Raw genomic sequence first — 22,590 nt, 5'->3', positions numbered from 1 at the left:
TTAGAATAAGGCTGTAATGTAACAAAATGTGGAAAAGGTCAAGGGGTATGATTACCTTCCGAATGCACTATATACATGTGTGTGTACTATACACACCTCTTCTCCCAGCTGTGCGTTAGCCCGTATATCCTCCTGTAGACCTCTCTGTGCCTCTCTCAGAATTCCTAGCTTCTTACGTAGACTCTCCATCAACTGTCTCTGTAAAGGGGGGAGACAGGGGGAGGGGGAGACAGGGGGGGGGGGGAGAAGGGAGAGAGGGAGTAAAGGAAGGGTAGGTAGAGAGTGTTACAGAGAGCAAAGTCAGTTACAGTCCTCTCCGATCCTGTGTGTGTGTGTGTGTTCAGTATACAAGCTAGGATTTATGATAAAAGAGTGTGCACGTGTGTTGTGTGTGTGTACCTTGTAAGACAGGTCCTCATCATCATCATCAGTGTCTCTAGTGTCTGAGCAGTAGTCTTTCATCTGAGTGAGGAGCTGAGCTTTGGCTGCTGAGGTAGAGTAGTAGGACGAACAACTGGAGCTGGCACCAGAACGCCTGGATAAAGGAGGAGGAGAGGAGAGAAGGGGGGGAGGGGTAGAGGAGAGGAGAGGAAAGGAAAGGAGAGAGGTAAGGATAGAGTTGAATTGTCAGGATCTATGTAAAAAAAAAAATGATGTGCTAGATGAGATAACATTGTCGGGTGGGTAAGTTATTTGTGGAATTTGAGAATCTAATGGAACGCGTAAATGCAGTTCATTGTGAATTTTATGATATGTGTATACCATATAAACATAACCCACACACGCACTCACCTATCCAGGCTGTCTGTATTGTGCTCCAGGTTGGGGCTACGGTAGGCCCCTCTCCAGCTCTCTGTGCCTGCCTCGCCCTCAATGCTCTGGGGAAACAGCTCCTCCATGAGTTCCTCTCTGGTCCTCATCCCCTGGTCCTCCATTTCTCCATCCAGAGACCCATTCTCCACTGTCATCCTACCCGCTGGCGAGGCCTCCTGATCAGGGAGCGTGTCGATATCTGTCTCCAGCACCTGCAATGGAGGTAAGATTGTAACGGTAAGCTCCCTCCACAGCTTAAATGCCATGAAATGTCTCAACTCGCGTCGCCGAATTGCTAGCTTTCTGGTGGCGCAACTGGCCAGTAAGTTGTCAAGCGGGTGGTCACGTTTGTTTGCAAAGCAGAGGTTCACTAGTTTGAGTCCAGTATAGTTATTTATATACGTTAGCATAGAGCTGTGGGGAGAAGGTTCCCCTAGGAACAGATCTAGCATTAATTTTCCCTCCCCATATCCTGACCTTATGGGCAACTTCAGCCTACACCCTAGCAGCACAGTGAGGCATGTTACACACCGTGACCGGCAGGGCGAAACCTTGTAGCTCTGTCCTGATTGGCTCTTCATCCTCTGGAAGCCCCTCCTCCTGGGAGTCGTCGATGTCCGTTTCCATGGGGATGTCCACTTCCTGTTCCAAGCTCTGGGCGGGGCTCGGGCCAAAATCGGACTCCGGTTCCAGTTCCAATAGTTCTTGTTCCAATTCCGGCTCTGGAATGGGAATCAATCGCTGAATCATATTTTACAAAACCAATTTTTACAGCAGTTGTCACAAAGTGCTTTACATAATTGTATGGCGTTACTTACTGTCGTTGTTGTTGTGGGGGTGATTCCGCAATCTTCTATTCTGCTGTAACTGTTGTTGTTGTTCATAGCTCATAGCGAAGTAGGACTCTGGTGAGATAACGCCATTCTCTATGGTGAGTTGACCTGAGAAGCTATGCACTCTGGGAGACGGAGTTCTCTCCCACTCAGCCCTGGCCCTCTGCTGTCTATGAGAGATAGGCTTCAATACAGCAGGAGAATCTTGGTCAACCATGTTGTACAACCTGCAGAGGGACATATAATATACAGTGAAACAGGTGTGTGTTACGTCATGCTAAGTGGAGGTGATATAACAATAGTAATCATTCAGAAAGGAAACACCACATGTACATTCAACCATTTATTAGAAAAAATAAGGCATAGTCTTGGTTCTGCTCCTTCAGGGTAGCGAAGCGTCATACGAAGATGATAATATATCTATAGGCAGTGAGCACAATATGCAATGTCAAATCCCCTGATGGAAGAAACACAGAACCCAGACAGATGGATGCTGGTGGTGGTGGTGGTGGTGGGATATCAGAAACAGCAAGCATAGCGACTAACAGCTAGTTACAGCACCAACGGCAGCAAGAGACACCAGCACAAGACATCCGGCATTGAGGAAGCATGTGTAGAACTGGTCCACTTAAATAGACCGCGTGTAAAGTAGTGTGAATCAAATTGGTGCAATGTCCGCTGATGCAATCAGCTGACGCCACCAGACTCGGGTTTCCCTTCTGAACTGGCTCCGCTTTATTAATAATAATAATATAATAAGATGTATAAATGGCTCTGACTACGTAGTGTTTCACATGTAGAAACCCACATATAGACACTCTGTAGAGTAGTGAGTAGTATAAGTGCTGACACATTTGTGTGTCGGAGCCTCTAAGTCTCCATCTCACCTGACACAGCTTTCTGATGGCGGCAGTGTGTCGTTGTAGCGAGGGGGAGTGTCTTTATCTCTTTGGGGCGGGGCCACCGGCCGGAAGGCCGTGTGTGTGAACCCTGGACTAGGCGGAGACTGGGAAAAGCGCAATTCCTGGACTTGGCTTCTGATGCAGCGCTGGCACCCCTCTAGCTCCTCCATCTGGGGCGGGAGGCTGTAGGAGCGCTGACGGGTCATTTCACTCTTTTCAGGGTGACATGGGTGAGATGAAGAGTGAGAGGTGGGACCCTCTGGTGGTATGAGAGGGAGAGGAGGAGGGGTGGGGTTTACCAATGGATGGATGGATGAAGAAACAGAGGTGGAGAGGAGAGGAGAGGAGAAGAGGGTGTGGTGGGAGGCTCTCCTGCGGTGGAACTGCTCCCATTTGGGGGGAGGTGGCCTCGGAGGGGGTAGAGTCTTATTTTTGTTAGCCGCTCCCCTAATTCCCCCCACTCCCACTCTTCCCCCTTCGATCCCGCCTCCCTCCTCCAGCTCAGACAGTGGTGTCACCATAGCAACCGAGGGTGAGGTACGGCGGTGGGTGGAGCCAAAGTGTAGATCGTTCTCGGACATAACCCTGCTTCGTAGTAGTGATGAAGATGAATATGATGTGGGGTTAACCACCATAGACGTCTGGTGATGGTCCTCCTCGTCCACACTACAGGCAGACAGCAAGCCATTCCAACAACCCCCACTTTGGGAAACTTGCTGGTGGTGGTGGTAGTCAGGTGTTACTGTTATAGCACAATTTGGTGGCCCGGTGGATGAATCACGTCTGTACCGGGGGTAGTCCCTGAGAGATGGAGAGAGAAGGGGGGGGGGGTGGAGCAAGAAAGAGAGCAATCAGGCCAAAGAGGAAGTCTACTGGGACCCATTATTTATTTCATTGTCTATTTTTGTTTATTTCTCTTAAAGCGGAGTGTAGAGACAGATGCTGCATCCCAAATGGTACACTATATTTTACATAGTGCACTACTTTTGACCAGAACCCACAGGGCAGAGAGAGAGAGAGAGGGAGAGAGAGCAATCAGGCCAAAAAGGAAGTCTACTGGGACCCATTCTATATTTCTTTGTCTATTTCTTTTTTAGTTTCTTTCTCTAAAAGCGGAGTGTAGAGACACATGTGCGTCCAAAATGGTACCCCATATTTTACATAGTGCACTACTTTTGACCAGAGCCCACAGAGAATAGGTTGCCATTTGGGGGACACATGGAGACAGGAGGTGAACAGGAAATGGCATACCTCTCGGTCAGGCTGAACTTCCTGTTGATCTGTGTCTGTTCCCACGGTAACGGTCGAGACGCAGCAGGATACGCCTGTGGAACACATCGGCCAAGTTATTCACAGGAGGACAGGGAGAGAAGCAGGAATGTCGCTTGCTCGCCCAAGGATCCGCTTTAAAGAATAATACTCGTTGACACCAACGCTCAGTACCTACTTCAAAAAGTTATATAAGTGATGATAATGTGGGAAATGTAAGCTTCTAGAACAAAGAGGAGGAACTATTAGAACAATGGAACCCTTTGAATGTGTAAAATAAGAAACCTTTTTTCAAAACTCAACTTGGAGGACAGACATCTGAGTGACAAGAGAATAATAAAATGCACTATTCTGTTCCCATCTCAACGACTGGAATCGGTTGATAAAACCCCTCTAGTGTGTGTGTGTGTGTGTGTCTTCATATCCTCTTGTATTGGCCAACCATCCTTGGCAAGGCCAAGCAAGCTTCAAGATATTACATCATCATTCAGATCTGGACCCATTAAACACTGTTCAACATCTCCAGATACTGTATAAAACCTTGGCGTTGAACCAAAGGCCTTAATCTGAAATCAACCTGCGCGTTTGTGTGTGTGAGTGTGTCTAGGTATTGTGTAACAGTAACCTATACTTGCCTCTGTTGGTGTGTAGCTCTGTGGTGGATACCCCTGGTGAAGAGCCTGGTTATCCTGGAGGAGAGCGGTGTTGACCGGGTGGAAGGCTGAACGAGGGGCCTCCATCTGGGTTTGGGGATGGGAGTGGGTCTGGGGGTAGGCACGGGGTTGGGATTGACTGGCAAAAAGATCCTGAGCTGAACAGAGTGACTTTCTCTCCCTCTCTCTTTTCCTCTCTCTCTCACTTTGTCTCTCTTTCTCCATCTCACTATCTTGTTCCCTCTCTATCCCCCTTTCGCTCTCCATCTCCAGCTCTCTCAGTCTAGCCCTTTCCTCTCTTTGTCTCTCTTCCTCCCTTTCCCCCTCAAGAGCCATCTCCCTCTCTCTGGCCCTCTCTTCTCTTTCCCTCTCCCTTACCATTTCCTCCCTCTCCAACAACCTCTCCCTCTCTGTCACCCTCTCCTCCCTTTCCCTTTCCCTCTCTCTTGCTCTTTCCTCCCTTTCCCTTTCCCTCTCTCTTGCTCTTACCTCCCTTTCCATCTCCCTCTCTTTTTCCCTCTGCTTCTCTCTCTCCCTCTCATTTTCTCTCTCCCTATTCCCACTAACCGATTGTCTCCGGGCCTCCATGGTATTAATCAAAAGGGGACTTTCTCGCTCGAATCCACCCTGGTAAGAGTACCTCCTCTGGGCTTGTCCCTGTCCATAGCCCCCTCTTTGGTTCTCCAGCATCGACAGATGAGGCTGCCTCTCATGTCTATCTGGCCTCTGCATTCGTCTCGTCAGACCTGGCAAATTTGACACCAATATACTCCTGCTTGTCTCCTCAAAGAACTTACAGCGGTCCGCGAAAGGTAAAATATCAGACTCCTCAGTGTGGGAAGAACAAGTGGTAGAAGAAGAAGAGGAGGCAGAGGATGCCCTCCCTCGTCCTGACACCCCCAAGGCCACTCCGACCCTCTCCCCCCTTCGGTCAGTGTCAATTTCTGGTTGGAGTTTATGTTCGGGTGTCCATCTCCATCGGCGGGACTTACCAGCTGGAGCTAGCTCCTCCACGACCTGGATACCCATACCCCAGCTGGGCAAGGTTGGGACGGACCTCTGGGGTGGCCTGGAAGAGTCTGTAGCTTGGTCTTGCTTCCCTGGTGGTTCAGGTTCTTCATCCCTGGGGGGTTGTAGAGCTGAAACTGGGGCTAGGGACGGCTGGTGGAGCTGGAGGGTGGAAGAAGAGGATAGTCTGTTCAGACCTCCAGGAGCTGGAGCTGAGAGGCTGATGTCGGAACAGGTGTACACGCCTTGGGAGCTGCTCTCCTTGGCAGGCGGATCAACGTCCTCAGCCTCTTTCCTCACGAGGTCCTGGATTTTCAGGTCTGGACCTTCTTCTTCCTCAACTGTCTCCCCGCTGTAGAGCAACCCTCCTGGGCCTTTACTATTGGACAGCTGGGCCTTCTTGTGCTGGATCTCGTTACGGAGGTTCGTGGCGAAGCGTTCGCTACGACGGCGTGCCCGGGACGAACGGTGACTCCTAGGTTTCTTCATCAGCACCTTTCCTTCATTATCATCCCTTCTTCCTGCTCCTCCTCTATGACTTCCCTCCAGTAGGCTGTCTACACTGGCTGCAGCACTGAGAGGCCCAAAGTCGGTCTCCCAAATCCGCTCAGAGCTCACCTCTCCCTGTGTACAATCTCCAGAGGGCTCCCATGACCCTGGAACACTCACCAGAGGCCTACCCCAGGGGTGTTGGACCTGGATGGGCGAGAGGCGATTACCAGCAGCCGCCACCACCTCCCTACTCTCCCAAACCACCACACTCACCTCTCCTGCCTCCCCAATCCCATCAATGTCCACCAATCCTGGGGTAGAGCATTGACTCCTTTGTTCCCACTCCCCCGTGTTCTGCTGGAGGAGGAGGAGGGAGGTGTCGTGACTCCCTATATCCCCTCCTAGGTCCTCCCTGGGGGGGTTAAGGGGGGAGCGAGACCACTGGGAGCTGGAGGGGGAGACGGAGCTATGGTCCGAAGAGTCACTGGAAAACTCTAGATGACGTAGCTGCGATAAGAGTTTCTCAGGGACGCTTTGTCTGTAGAGACCTGATGAGCAGTGCTTGTTCTGGGGGAGGAGGTGGTTGGCTTCACCTGGGGGGTCTGGATCTATGGAGCTGTCTGGAGGTAGGGAACTGGAGCTGGGGATGGAGGAAGAGGAGCTTATCTCTAGGGCAGGGAGGTGGAGGGAGTCTGGGTGGATCTCCTGGATCTCTGAGTTCTTATTCACAAGGGACTCTTTTTTTTTGGAGATGAGGGTGTAGTATTGCTCCAAAGAATCTCCTTTAAAATTCCCAACCCCATTCTTTTTCCCATTTCCCATGTCTCCCTCTGCCTTTGAAGCCTTGCAGGGAGCGGGATAGCCGTTCCAGCTGGGAATAACCGGAACACCAGGAACATTCTGAGGATCGTCGCCATCGTCCTCGACATGGCAACTGAAGAGGCTGGGAATTCCGACGGGGGCAGAGATGCATCGTTGATCTTTGACATCTGTAATCCCCAAGCGACCCCTCGTGGCCCTAAAACTGTCCTTCCTGGTTGGGGGAAGGGGGGGAATTGAAGCACCCCTCTTCCCTCCGCCTCCACCCCTCTCCCCTCTCCCTTCTCTCCGCTCCTCTTCAAAACAGTACGAAGATGGTCTCTCCTTCGCTTCCGGATGCCTCACTCTTGGCCTGGTAAGCGACCTCGACTTTAGTAGTAGGGTTGAGGTACCGGTCTCATCCTGAGCCTCGCCCGACTCCCTCCCCAGGGATGGTGCATTGCCACAGGCATAAACCCGGCAGGCGGGTCCCCCTGGCCCAAGGCTTCGGAGGATATTCTCCATAGAACAGGCCTCACCGGGCCTTAATGAGACAGTATAGTCTGACATATTAGAACTAGCTGAGAAAGAGCTATAGGCAGAGTCTCTTATATTGTTGAATATAGCAGGGTCCACTGGTGAATTGTGGTAATCATTGTCTCTCTTATTGTTGAAGATGGCCGGGTCCACTGGGGAATTATGGGAATCGTAGTACACTTGGCTGCTAGGAGGGTCAAGGCTGTCCATGCTACTTAGGGAACTGCTTCTGTCTGTAGAGTAGTGTCTGGAGAGCTTGTTCCACTGGATAGACAGATCACTGTAAAGAGGTGGAGAGAGGGTGGGGGAAGGGTAGGTAGAGGGGAAGAGGAGGTTGGAGAGCAAGGGAGACAGAAATGAATGATTACTTAAGTAAATAGTATTATCATCAATACAAGTCATATTTTGGTCCTTTACCCGACATATACCAGATGCTACATTATTTACATCTTAAGGAGTAGGCCTACTGAAGCTGAATCTCTTCTATATTTGCACTAGTCTAAATGGTAAAGTAAGAGAAGCATAGGATATACTACTTGATTTCATCTGCTTTACTGTATTCCTATTCATAGATCTACCTCTGCCATGTGTTTCTGACGGATTTGTAAGGAAGAAAAGAAAAAGGAGCAGATTGAATGGTAGCTTCTTTAAGCATCGTGGGTAGAGAGGGCGACGGGAAATTATGTCGTAACCAGAGGAAATGACATCCCCTCCCTCCCGAACGTTCCATCAGGGGACGATAAAGAACATGACAGGAATAACAACTCTATGGTGAATTAGAGTGGACACACATGCACTACACACATATGCACACACAAAAATACAGCCGTACTGCAGGCAGCCACACACACAATCATAGTCATAAAGTTGGACTCGAGTCAGACTGTCAGCCTTTGTTTGAGGTCTTGATTAGCTATTTAAGGGGTTGTTTAACGTTTATGGAACTTCTGACGGTACATCCCAAAGGAAGACACAAACAGGACAGGACAGGACAGGACAAGACAAGACAAGACAGGACAGGACAGGACAGGACAAGACAAGACAAGACAAGACAAGACAAGACAAGACAAGACAAGACAAGACAAGACAAGACAAGACAAGACAAGACAAGACAAGACAAGACAAGACAAGACAAGACAAGACAAGACAAGACAAGACAAGACAAGACAAGACAAGACAAGACCAGACCAGACCAGACCAGACCAGACCAGACGAGACCAGACGTTCTGTTTATTAACTGTCTTCCCATCTTCCCATGTTCTGGAAGTTACATGCCATTGTCCTGTTATGCAGAGAGAATATGTCTCATCAGACATTGCATTGTCTGTGTGTGTGTGTGTTTTGTGTATGTGGCAATGAAGGCAAGGACTGCATAATTGTGAGAATTGCAGCACAAAGCGATTAAAGCTTTACGTAAACTCAAGCCTATCTACGCCATTCAAAACCATTCTTGTGTGTGATACATAAATACTGGACAATCCAAGCCCGTTAAAACTATTAGGGGTAGTTGTAGTGAATTGTATCATTAATTGTTATCAAAGGGGAACCACTGCGTGCATATGTGTGTGTCTTTGTGTGTATACGCTACACAGCTAACTGAGGACATTCTGATGTACTGAACATATCAGGCAATCTATTTCTTGTTGTTACTGACTAGAGTCAGTAATGCACATAGGTACGCACACACACATAAAGCATAGTTATATTACTATACTGAACAAAAATATAAAAGCAACATGGAAAAATGTCTACGATTTTACTGAGTTACAGTTCATTTCAGGAAATCATTCAATTGAAATAAATAAATTAGGCTCTAATCTATGGATTTTGCATGACTGGGCAGGGAAGCAGCCATTCGTGGGCCTGGGAGGGCCATAGTTTTTCCCCACAAAAGGGCTTTAATTACAGACAGATATACTCCTCAGTTTCATCAGCTGTCAAGGTGGCTGGTCTCAGACAATCCCGCAGATGGAGAAGCCAGATGTGAAGATCCTGGTCTGGCTTGGTTACACGACGTCTGCAGTTGTGAGGTCAGTGGGATGTACTGCCAAATTCTCTAAAACGTCATTGGAGGTGGCTTATGGTAGAGAAATTAGCATTCAATTCTCTGGCAACAGCTCTGGAGGACATTCCAGTCAGCATACCAATCGCACGCTCCCTAAAAACTGTGGAATTGTGTTGTTACAAAACTGCTCATTTTAGAGTGAACGTGTATTATCCCCAGCACAAGGTGCACCCGTGTAATGATTGTGCGGTTTAAATCAGCTTCTTGGTATGCCACACCTGTCAGGTAGATTGATTATCTTGACAAAGGAGAAATGCTCACCAACAGGGATGTAAAGAAATGTGTGCACAACATTTGAGAGAAATAAGCTTTTTGTGAGTATGAAACATTTCTGGGATCTTTTATTTCAGCTCATGAAACATGGGACCAACACTTTACATGTTGCTTTATATTTTTGGTCAGTATAGAGTATGTATAAGCTTTGGAAACATTTCAATGTACTTATTAGTGTTGACTTTAATCAACTAAAATCTCCTAAAAACTATTTTCTCTCAACCAATTCATTGTGTTTTTGGTACCCGACCCAAATTAAACTGTGCTGGCTCAAATATTAGTCCCGCAACTTTGTCTCAGTAGTATGAAAAGCCATTTTGATAGTTTGGGGGTCCTACCATTGAGTGATCAGCCAGTGAGGAATGCGTGAATCGATTCCTGTCTGAAAATACCCCTGTTTATCCGGCGCGATGCTATTGACTTTAGAACACGATGAGGTCACTAAGTTTCCTGATGATTGTTAGTCTTTGGAAACAGGTCAAAATACTGTGTGTGTGTGTGTGTGTGTGTGTGTGTGTGTGTGTGTGTGTGTGTGTGTGTGTGTGTGTGTGTGTTTGCGTGCGTGCGTGCGTGCGTGCTTGCTAGTCTTCAGAAACACGTCACAGGGACAAAATTCCCCTGGTCTGGTCTGCCCAACAATGCACTCCCACAAGACTGTGTACCCAGCCTCAAACACACACAGCTCAGATATGCACACACACACAGCTCAGATACGTACACACATGTGAGCGCACAGACACAGGGGTTGGAAATTATTTGGGGAAATTATATTATTTTATACTAATACAATTGCTCAGAGAAAGAGATTTTGTTTAACAAGTAATAATATTTTTTCTCAAAACGGTAGGGGTCAAAATGATTGACATCCCTAATGATTCTTATAAATAAAGTAGTCAAAAGTTTAGTATTTGGTCCCATATTCCTAGCACGCAATGACTATAATCAACTGTGTGACTGCAAACTTGTTGGATGCATTTGTAGTTCGTTTTGATTGTGTTTCAGATTATTTTGTGACCAATAGAAATGAATGGTAAATAATGTATTGTGTGAATTTGGAGTAACTTTTATTGTAAATAAGAATATAATATGTTTCTAAGCAATTCTACATTAATGTGGATGCTACCATGATTACGGATAATCTTGAATGAATCGGGTCAAAAATCATACTCCCAAGACATGCTAACCTCTCACCATTACCAATAAAAGGAGAGGTTAGCATTTCTTGGGGGTATGATGTTTGACCCTCTGTAACTTTCTAACTAATTCATTCAGTATTATGATTATCAGTATTATGTTTATGACACACACAAACGTGGCGTGTGCAAACATAGCTTGATAGAAGGTTGGGAGACAAGATTCTCCGGGGGAATCGAATAGAATGGGAAAGACCGCTCTAAACTCTAATTCACATATAAGCCAGGGTACTTAGCCGTCCCGTATCTTCCCAATATAAATGACCATTACCTGCTGTCTGCTGTGCCAGGGTAGTGTATAGGGCGCAGTGTGTTTGTGTGTATGTGTCTGTATATATGCATCTGTGTGTATGTTACCTGTTGTCTGCTGTAGAGTGCCAGGGTAGTGTGTAGGGCCCAGGATGGAGCTGCATGGCAGATGGGGGGGACGGGGGAGGAGGAGGGGGGACAGGGGTAGAACTGTGGGGGGACTCCGTTGATGAAAGCTTGGCCAGGTACCACGAGTGAGGCCTGATCACAGGTACACTGCATCTGGAGAGAGAGCGAGAACACACACACATACAGGTGAGGGATTGGCTCCCGAGTGGCGCAGCAGTCTAAGGCACTAACTCTCAGTGTTTGAGGCGTCACTACAGACACCCTGGTTCGAATCCAGGCTGTATCACAACCGGCCGTGATTGGGAGTCCCATAGGGCGGCGCACAATTGGCCTAGCGTCGTCCGGGTTTGGCCGGTGTAGGCCGTCATTGTAAATAAAAATGTGTTCTTAACTGACTTGCCTAGTTAAATAAAGGTTAAAGAAAAAAAAAGGGATAATGTAACTACAGTAGGGGTAACATGATTTGTCAGTACACCCAAAAGGAAGTCTGTGTAGACCCAAAAGGAAGTCTGTGTAGACCCAAAAGGAAGTACCATAAGCAGTGTATATATGCCAGGTAGGAGCCTGGAACAAACTTCGGTGAGATCCCAGGAGACTCCTGCTCATGAATGGCCCATTATTCTGAAGCTATTAATAACTTCGGAATAACGCACCGGGAATAACTCTGAAACATTTTCTCTCAGGAGAGAATTTCGACTGAATTATGGGAATTTTGAGGAGGAAGAATGAGGATCTGGCACAGTCGGAAGTCAGAACACTTTGGAAATATTTCTGTTTATGATTTATGGCCATTCATTAAAGTAAACAGAATAGTTCCTAAAATGGCTAATTTTGGATTTCTCTCAGGACGATTGTGTGTGTGTGTCCATGTGTGCACTTGTCCAAATGGTTGTCTCTTCCCTGAAAATGTTCCTCTTGGTATAGGGAGAGAGATTTTGGAAGTTCCCAAATGGGATAGAACAAACACTATTATCATTTATTCCAGGACTATGAATGGACCTAAGATTAGTTTTGTCCCAGGACTGTTAATGGAGCCCAGATTGGGCCTGGAATGATTGATGACTATGAAAACCAACCAAAAAAACAAAAAAAACAAGAAGCGAATATAGAAAGGAAAACTAAATCTGTGTCTGGAAAAACCAGCCCAATCAGTATTTAGAGATATACTGTATTTAGAATCTGATCCACTGAACTTCACTAGGATATACATGAAGAAAAGTAATTTAGAAGTATACAGCCGAAGACAAAAATGTCATTTTTGTCTTCTGCATTATACTTTGAGATAATCTACTGTACTCAGACATCTTTGTAAAACATGATGAAACAGAGTTATTAAAAAATATATTGAAATGGAAGAAAAAGAATGTGAGATATAATGTAGTTCTACTGTACTGACCTAGTCCTAGTGTTACATTTGTCAAGCAGCCAGATACAAAGGAACAGTTAATCGCCCTCGACATACCAAGCCACAGTTAACCTGATTAGCCAGTTAGAGACCGGAACCAATCAGTGTCGGACACTGTCACACATTCAGGAATATCTAATAAACTTCACAAGACAAGACCGTCCTTAGTTCTATTTATAAACATAGTCTACAGAACAGTAGCCGAATGCTTTACTCTGACTGATGGATGGATAGCAAGATAAACCATGTTCCATGGTTTATGTGTAGACATTATTTATGTTACTTTGACCCATAAAACATTGTGAATGTATGACTGCGTGAAATACTGATACAGAAACAACTGATAATACCATATGTGGTAGAAGAAACTAGAACAGCTGAATGATACGGACTCCTAAACTAGAATAAAGTCGAAGAGACTAGATTGAAGGTCATTTACTCTAGAGTCATAATGTCACTGAGTAATGAAATTATATACACATTAAGACACACAAAAACAGAGATCAGACACACACCCAGTCACACCTTGAAGACGCCTACAAGTTCAAAGACACAAAGAAGAGTGAAGGTAGAACAGTACACACTGCACAGAGGGGAGAAGATTAATGGAAGGTAGGGGATCAAAAGAGAAAAGGAGAGGAACTAAAGGAGATGATAAGAGGAAACAAACACCCAATACTTTCTAACTGTTCCCGAGTCAGTCTATAACATACCAGAGTGGATCCACACAGAAGAGGCCCTAGTCACACCTGATCCTAGAACCGTGTCTACTGGGTCACAGTTAGGGTCAGGCCCAATGTTAGTTCAACCATAGACTGGTCTGAGAGCAGTCCTTATAAACATGCCCAAAGATCTTCAATCCAACACAGACGACAATGGACTCAAAGAAGGTGGTCCGGCTACTTACTACTGTTTATCAAGTCTTCAACATAACATTTCCACTGCGGTGTTCAAAAGAGGCAATAAAAACTTTTGGGATAAGAAGTTCCCTTAAATTCTCAATGCTCTTGTCTCCTTCCCTCCTTAATTAATCCAGTTCTCTGGCCTTGCTAGGTGGCTTTGGTTCTGTCTCCAAGAGTAGTCCAACAGTCCTAGCCATATTAAGAGAGTTAGGTTCTGTTTCTAGGAGTAGTTCTATCCTTCGGAGCAGCCCTATAGTCCTCTAGTAACAAAACAAGACTGTGTTCAAAGTCTTCTCTCTCTCTGTGGTCCATCTCAACTGACCTAGACTCCAAAAAAAACAACCGACAAACCTAATCTACCCTCTTGTCCCTCTCTCTCTCTCCCTCCCTCTCACCGTCCCTCGCTTCAGTCACTTAGACCAAACATAGCTCTCTCTCTGCCTTTGTTTCCACCTCCCTCCCTCTCAATCCCTCTCTCTCTCTCTAGGCAGAGTACTGTGAGTGACTCAGGGGGAGAGGGAGAGAGAGGAACAGAAAGAGAGGCAGAGAGGAAGCTATGTTCGGAGCAGATAAAGACGGACGCTGTTAAAATAATACCCAGAGTTCCACAGTGTTATTGTTCCACACAGGGAAATACGCAGAGGTACTTCCTGTCTAGAAGAGAGAAAGAGGGGGGAGGGAGTGGGAGGGAGAGGTGGAGAGAGAGGGAGGAAGAGAGAGGAAGGGAGGGGGAGGGAGGGATAGAGAGAGAGAAGGAGGGGGAGAGAGGGGGGAAGAGGGCAGGAGTGGGAGGGAGAGAAAAAGGAAGACACCAGTTTTGGAACTGCAGAAGCAACGAGAGAGAACATTTCAGAGGGGCTCAAATGGAGAGAGAGATGGAAAGGGAGAAATAGAGGGGTAAAAAGAGAGAAGGAAGAGAAGAAGAGATGAGTGTTATTGTGGCATCCAGCCAGACTGGTGTTTTCTTGCCCTTTGCTGAGTAGCGATAGTACAACACAGAGATGAGAAGACCTCAGCAGGGTATGTATAGGAGAGAGGGGGAAAGAGGAGGAGGGGGAGAGAAAGAAAGCAGAGAGCAGTGGGAGAAGTAGGCAGTCTGTAGATTCAAAACTAATCTATAGAACTCCTTGTGAGGCCTCCCGAGTGGCGCAGCGGTCTAAGGCACTACATTGCGGGGCTTGAGGCATCACTACAGCCCAGGATTCGATCCCAGACTGTGTCACAGCCGGCCATGACCGGGAGACCCATGAGGCAGCACACAATTGGGCCAGCGTCGTCCGGGTTAGGGGAGGGTTTGGCCGGCCAGGATTTCCTTGTCCCATCGCGCTCTAGTGACTCCTTGTGGCGGGCCGGACGCCTGCACGCTGACGTCGTTTACCAGATGTACAGTGTTTACTCCGACACATTGGTGCGGCTGGCTTCCGGGTAAAGCAAGCAGTGCAGCTTGGCAGGATCGTGTTTTGGAGGTCGCATGGCTCTCGACCTTCGCCTCTCCCGAGTCTGTACAGGAGTTGCAGCAATGGGACAAGACTGTAACTACCAATTGGATAACCAAGAAATTGTGGAGACAAAGGGGATAAAAGATCAAGAACTCCTGCTGAAAATTCACTTTAACAACATCCAGAACAGTGGGAGAAGACAGACTCCGACCGAGAACTCACACACACACACACACACACACACACACACACACACAATATTAGTCTGAACCTGGGGTTGGCGAGGATTTCCAGAGGCCACCGTCGCTGCAATCTTCATGCGTGTCTCTGTGTGTGTTTAGATTTCTTACATAATGGGTTAACTATAGTCTCAACCCTCCTCCCCCTCTCCCTGCTCTCACCCCTTCTAGCCCCTCTCACTCTCTCCCCCCTCTACCTTTGTGTTCAGACTGCAATCATCGCACATTTGTTTGCTTTATGGGTTCTCAGTATGTGTGTGTTTCTCTACGTACCAGACTGCAATCAGGCAGTTGGTTTACTTTGTGGTCCCCCATCACACACACACCAGTTAATCAGTGCAGGGAGACTAAGGTCCATTCCAGGAGGATCTATCAGGAAGGGTGAAGCACACAGAAGGACAATACCCTGTTTGTTACTGAGACTGTGTGTGTGGGTGTGTGTATGTACATTTGAAGTCGGAAGTTTACATACACTTAGGTTGGAGTCATTAAAACTTGTTTTTCAACCACTCCACAAATATCTTGTTAACAAACTATAGTTTAGGCAAGCCGGTTAGGACATCTACTTCGTGCATGACACAAGGAATTTTTCAAACAATTGTTTACAGACAGATTATTTCACTTTTAATTCACTGTATCACAATTCGAGTGGGTCAGAGGTTTACATACACTATGTTGACTGTGCCTTTAAACAGCTTGGAAAATTACAGAAAATGATGTCATGGCTTTAGAAGCTTCTGATAGGCTAATTGATATCATTTGAGTCAATTGGAGGTGTACCTGTGGATGTATTTCAAGGCCGACCTTCAAACTCAGTGCCTCTTTTTGCTTGACATCATGGGAAAATCAAAACAAATCAGCCAAGACCTCAGAAAAATAACAGTTGACCTCCACAAGTCTGGTTCATCCTTGGGAGCAATTTCCAAACGCCTGAAGGTACCACATTCATCTGTACAAACAATAGTACGCAAGTATAAACACCATGGGACCACACAGCGGTCACACCGCTCAGGAAGGAAACGTGTTCTGTCTCCTAGAGATGAACATACTTTGGTGTGAAAAGTGAAAACCAATCCCAAACCAATCCCAACAGCAAAGGACCTTGTGAAGATGCTGGAGGAAACAGGTACAAATGTATCGACATAACCTGAAAGGCCACTCAGCAAGGAAGAAGCCATTGCTCCAAAACTGCCATAAAAAAAGCCAGACTACGGTTTGCAACTGCACATGGGGACAAAGATTGTACTTTTTGGAGAAATGTCCTCTGGTCTGATGAAACAAAAATATAACTGTTTGGCCATAATGACCATCGTTATGTTTGCAGGAAGAAATGTGGATGCTTGCAAGCCGAAGAACACCATCCCAACCCTGAAGCATGGGGGTGGCAGCATCATGTTGTGGGGGTGCTTTGCTGCAGGAGGGACTGGTGCACTACACAAAATGGCATGAGGGAGGAAAATATGTGGATATATTGAAGCAACATTTCAAGACAGTCAGGAAGTTAAAACTTGGTCGCAAATGGGTCTTCCAAATGGACAATGACCCCATGCACACTTCCAAAGTTGGAATTTTTACTAGGATTAAATGTCAGGAATTGTGAAAAAGTGAGTTTAAATGTATTTGGCTAAAGTGTATGTAAATTTCCGACTCCAACTGTATGTATGTATGTCTCCCCACTTTCTCTCTCTCTCTTTATATCTCACTTACTTACTCTCTATATCTCTTTAAAAAGAAAGGAATGAAGTTGAAAATGCCAATGTGACAACCCCCCCAAAATGTGGAACCCTCTTCCCCATGGTTCCTGAGTTAATTAAGCAATTAAGGGTCACATTAGTGAAAGCAGGTGCTTCCACACAAGTGTGGTTCCTGAGATAATTAAGCAATTAACATCCCATCATGCTTAGGGTCATATATAAAAATGCCAAGTTTCCCATTATTTTGGCTACCCTGGCTAGAATAAGAGATCTCAGTGACTTTGAAAGAGGGGCCTAAAAGGAGCATAGGGGGTTTAAAGAGTGTGTGTCTCAGTCGCCAGATCTCAACCCAAATTGGTAGATTCTGGAGCAGTGACTGAGACTGCGTTTTCACTACCATCACCAAAACACCAAATTAGAACATTTCTCGTGGAAGAATGGTGTCACATACCTCCAATAGAGTTCCAGACACTTGTAGAATATATGCCAAGGCACATTGAAGCTGTTGTCATGACCTAGCCTTCTTTGCGTATAGTGAGTGTCTTCCCCCTCTCTCCCTCCTACACCCAGGTTCTGTTATCTCAGGTCGTAAATTCTTGGAGGAGACTCTCCTCCTGGCCATGCAGAAAGAGACACATAGAGAGAACAAAGGAACTTATTCTACATCACAGAACTTGAGAACTGAACAATATCCATGTTTTGGAGAATGTGTAAACGGTCGGTGGAGAAGCCAGCTACGACCCGGTCCATTTTGTTTCATGTTTGTGACCTCATGAAAGACAATACAGCAACATTACCATAACTCTGTTTATACAGCAGCCTCCGTTATGAGGTTTACGTCTAATTATTGTTTAAAATGAATGAGTAAAGATTAAACTATTTGATTTTAAACCGTTAATGTGAGATCCCAACAGAATAAGAGCAAATATTAGATACTAATTACTAGTCTGCAGATAGAAATTATGTGCCATGGGATGATTAGACCGACAACCGCCGAAACATCTTTTTTATAAGAACATTTCTGAATGGTACTTGGTATCTATTCTAACCATGAGACTTCAGGGAAGCAGAGAGACACTCGGATGAACTTTGCAACAGAAGGACTGACGATTCCAACAGAGATCACGATGACACACTGGGTGTAAAAATACATTGATTGCAATTATTCCCGAATGAGTGAGCGTTCATGTGCAATTAGCATTTCAATTGATATAATTATCAACTGTGTAGTAACTCTTTTGTAATTCCCGCCCTTCTCAGTCCACACCCACTTCCATTTGTCCACCAAGCCGTCATATTGGCTTTAGCCCACTAGGGAAGCTCCCCTATCATTTCCTCGTAACCATATCTACTGTTTGTTTGTTTGTTTATGCATTTCTGTAATTACTTAGTTAGTTAGGAAATAAATGATTAAGACAATTGGTGTATGGTTGATTCATAGTAAAGTCTGGGTTCGTGCAGATAACCAACCATTTACGACATTTGGAATTAGACTAACGTGAGGTAAATAATAATTCCTTAATTAGAAGACTAATTGATCAGATATTAAAATATCTGAAGTTATATTAGGAAAATTATAACTTTGTAATCTGAAGATTTTCCTTTGGTGCCCCAACTTCCTAGTTAATTACATTTACATGATTAGTTTAATCACATAATAATAATTACAGAGAATTGATTTGATAAAATAACAGTCTTCACTTTGATGATGCCAAAGACACGACAGTGTTCTGGAGGCTCGTAGAGGCCCTATTAAGACACTTTATGTTGGTGTTTCCTGCCTGTATATCACCATTGTCACTCCAGAGAATAAAACATACGAGTCGTCTAGCCGCTGCCTTCAGAGCACATTCCAGTGTTCCAGTGCTGGCACGGGTTCGAATCACGCCCACACTTTTCTACCATCTCTCTTCCTTACTTTCTTGTGTGTCCTCCCAATGTCTATCCAACAAACTCAAGAAAAATATATACTTAACAAAAATATAAATGCAACATGCAAAGTGTTGGTCCCATGTTTCATGGGAAATAAAAAGATCCCTGAAATTGTCCATACATACAAAAAGCAGATTTCTCTCAAATTGGCTTACATCCCTGTTAGTCAGCATTTCTCCTTTGCCAAATTAATCCATCCACCTAACAGGTGTGGCATATCAAGAAGCTGATTAAAAATGATCATTACATAGCTGCACCTTGTGCTGCGGACAATAAAAGGCTGCTCTAAAATTTGCAGTTTTGTCAAACACTACAATGCCACAGATGTCTCAAATTGAGGGAGCGTGCAATTGGCATGCTGACTACAGGAATGTCCACCAGACCTGTTGCCTGAGCATTTCATGTTTATTTCTATACCATAAGCCGAGTCGAGTATGGCCTGCATTCTCAGACATGTCACCAATCTTAGAAATTGTTTCATGTTGGGTTTTATATTTTTGTTCAGTGTATATTTAAAAAACATGGAGGACCTTTTACCAGCCACAGACAGTGATCACACACACACACACACACTCACAGCGGTGCTATTATGTCCATCGCCATGTCTCACATTCTCACATGCAGTTGATTTGACAAGATCCTATCTCTTCCCACGAGACACACACATCTTGTAGGCATGTGTCGTAGTGTATGTGTGTGTGAGTGCATGTGTGTGTGTGTGTGTGTGTGGAGGTCATGTATCATTGGAATCCTTGTTTAATGGGACAGCTAATAGAAGCCATGAGGACTCAGCTGCAGTAATCACTATAGCAGGCCACACGCAGAGACGACACACACACAACAAAGAGAAACGCACAGAGATGAAAAGAGATGAAACACACACACACACACACACACACAAAGACACAGACAAAGGCATAGAGACGAAACACTCAGAGACACTAACAAACACAGAAACACAAATACTGACACACCCACACACAAAGATGATTTCTGTCTGCTCCGCTGAGCGCTGACAGGGCACATTTCAACTGTGGCAGAATCCTGCATTTAAAACACACACACACACCCTGGGTCTGATTAGTGGTAGAGAAAGTTGTTGTTTGTCCTCCTCTGGGAAATAGACTAAAGAAGAGAGGAGTTGATGTGTTGAGTCAGGGACTGTGTCCCAAATGGCACCCTATTATCTTTATAGTGCACTACTTTTGACCAGGGTCCATAAGACTCTGGACAAAAGTAGTGCACTTTATAGGGAATAGGGTGCCATTTAAGACACATTCAGAGAGAGAAAGAAAGAACGGGGGATGAGATGGGTTGAGTTAGAGAGAGAGGAAGAGGCATTAGGAATGGCAGGAATGCCCATTGTTTTGTCAGGAGAAAGAGGAAGGTAAGGGCATTAGGGTATTGTTTTACCCGGTCCTTGGCACAGCAGGGGAGGTCTTGCCAATAGCCTTTGGGGAGGGGGGTGCGTGTGTAATCAACTCAAAATATTTGGTTTGATGTTTCTTAAAAATGTGATTTTCTTTTTTTTACTTTCACAATTGTCCACATGCTTTTTAAAAGAGAGGTTGGAATCAAGTGTAATGCCAAGGTACTTAAAATCAGCTTCTCCCCTGACACATAGACATCTGGCTCAGTAGCATCTGTTGCCCTCTTTGTGAAGAACATGCAAACAGTTTTTTCACATTGAGATGCAAACACAAGTCACTGAGACACTTTGTAACCTGGACCATTACAGTAGTGAGTTCTTGTGCAGCTTGTTGTTTGCAAGCACATATATCACTGTATCATCTGCATACATTTGAACTTCAGATCCAGTACAGACAGATCATTAATGTACAGGCTGAACAGCTACATGGACAGTTGTCAGTGCTCTATTTGTTCCAAAGCTTAGCAGGGTACATGTGAGTAGGCATCGGTATGGTAGATTTGTTCTCACTGAAGTGTGAAAGTGTTTAGAAACATTATATTCTTATGTACAATAAAAGTGATTCCAACAAGTTTGACGAGTCACAAGCTTGATTGAATCATTGCGTGCTAGGAATATGGGACCAAATACAACATTTTTGACTTATTTAATAGACATAAGTTCCTTAGTCCCAATAATTTTTGTCCCATAAAATGGGGGGACTATAACTTTTTTTTTTTAATAAAAACTTTTTGTACAAACGGTTCACCCAATATGGTTGATAATACCCTCAAATTAAAACAGACAGTCTGCACTTTAAACTCGTACTCATTATATCATTTCAAATCCAAAGTGCTGGAGTACAAAGCCAAAACATTTTTTTTTTTTTATCAAAATGTGTTTTGGGGAAGAAATGTTTTGGGGAACATGTGAACTTTCATTTATCTTAAACGTGTATGCCATCTGTAAATACACCCCCCCCCCCCAAAAAAAAAAGACGAGCCAAGTTGGTTTAGCCACAGAAAAAAAAGACATGAGCATTCTCGCTATCCGTGATTGACTGAGATAATGGATGGGCTGGACATGCCAAGAGATGACTTCGGATTGGTCTGCCATGTAGCATGCTTCTGTCTATGACATGAGCTGCTCAGTATGTGTAGATAATCCTGGCTACTGCAGCTTTTTTGAAAGATACACTGCTCAAAAAAAAAAGGGAACAGACATTTTGTTACGTTACAGCTTTATTCAAACATTACCCTCATCACTCCACACACAATACCCCATTATGATAAAGCAAAAACTTTATTTTTATTGTTGATAATTTATATACACTGCTCAAAAAATAAAGGGAACATTTAAACAACACAATGTAACTCCAAGTCAATCACACTTCTGTGAAATCAAACTGTCCACTTAGGAAGCAACACTGATTGACAATACATTTCACATGCTGTTGTGCAAATGGTAAAGACATCAGGTGGAAATTATAGGCAATTAGCAAGACACCCCCAATAAAGTGGTAACCACAGACCACTTCTCAGTTCCTATGCTTCCTGGCTGATGTTTTGGTCACTTTTGAATGCTGGCGGTGCTTTCACTCTAGTGGTAGCATGACACGGAGTCTACAACCCACACAAGTGGCTCAGGTAGTGCAGCTCATCCAGGATGGCACATCAATGCGAGCTGTGGCAAGAAGGTTTGCTGTAACTGTCAGCGTAGTGTCCAGGGCATGGAGGCGCTACCAGGACACAGGTCAGTACATCAGGAGACGTGGAGGAGGCCGTAGGAGGGCAACAACCCAGCAGCTGGACCACTACCTCCACCGTTGTGCAAGGAGGAGCACTGCCAGAGCCCTGCAAAATTACCTCAGAAACAGACTCCATGAGGGTGGTATGAGGGCCCGGCGTCCACAGGTGGGGGTTGTGCTTACAGCCCAACACCGTGCAGGACATTTGGCATTTGCCAGAGAACACCAAGATTGGCAAATTCGCCACTGGCGCCCTGTGCTCTTCACAGATGAAAGCAGGTTCACACTGAGCACACGTGACAGAGTATGGAGACGCCGTGGAGAACGTTCTGCTGCCTGCAACATCCTCCAGCATGACCGGTTTGGCGGTGGGTCAGTCATGGTGTGGCATTTCATTGGGGGGCCGCACAGCCCTCCATGTGCTCGCCAGAGGTAGCCTGACTGCCATTCGGTACCGAGACGAGATCCTCAGACCCCTTGTGAGACCATATGCTGGTGCGGTTGGCCCTGGGTTCCTCCTAATGCAAGACAATGCTAGACCTCATGTGGCTGGAGTGTGTCAGCAGTTACTGCAAGAGGAAGGCATTGATGCTATGGACTGGCCCGCCCG

At 45.4% G+C, this 22,590-nt stretch overlaps 1 protein-coding gene across 3 annotated transcripts in view; it reads right to left on the bottom strand.

Annotated features, from left to right (window-relative positions):
* LOC110500825 (protein Shroom4) overlaps window positions 1–22,590 on the bottom strand; it is a 79,254-nt gene that overhangs the window by 5,960 nt on the left and 50,704 nt on the right. Inside the window, exons 1-10 of one of the 3 annotated variants that reach the window (XM_090214369.1) lie at window positions 13,527–14,169; window positions 11,194–11,367; window positions 4,453–7,585; window positions 3,800–3,873; window positions 2,534–3,349; window positions 1,632–1,873; window positions 1,345–1,535; window positions 793–1,025; window positions 400–535; window positions 97–198 (exon numbers count right to left, since the gene is read on the bottom strand). In XM_090214369.1, coding sequence (XP_090070495.1) covers window positions 97–198; window positions 400–535; window positions 793–1,025; window positions 1,345–1,535; window positions 1,632–1,873; window positions 2,534–3,349; window positions 3,800–3,873; window positions 4,453–7,585; window positions 11,194–11,249 — 4,983 coding nt within the window. In that variant the 5' untranslated portion in view covers window positions 11,250–11,367; window positions 13,527–14,169. Of the gene's footprint in view, window positions 1–96; window positions 199–399; window positions 536–792; window positions 1,026–1,344; window positions 1,536–1,631; window positions 1,874–2,533; window positions 3,350–3,799; window positions 3,874–4,452; window positions 7,586–11,193; window positions 11,368–13,332; window positions 14,170–22,590 lie in introns of those variants that run through there. The other 2 variants (XM_090214370.1, XM_090214368.1) reach the window with 2 other exon arrangements.

Source organism: Oncorhynchus mykiss, chromosome 21 (genome assembly GCF_057628025.1).
Source record: "Oncorhynchus mykiss isolate SJ-2025 chromosome 21, ASM5762802v1, whole genome shotgun sequence".
NCBI lineage: Eukaryota > Metazoa > Chordata > Actinopteri > Salmoniformes > Salmonidae > Oncorhynchus > Oncorhynchus mykiss.
Note: the sequence above shows the minus strand (reverse complement) of the source record. Positions and strands in the feature narration are given on the sequence as shown.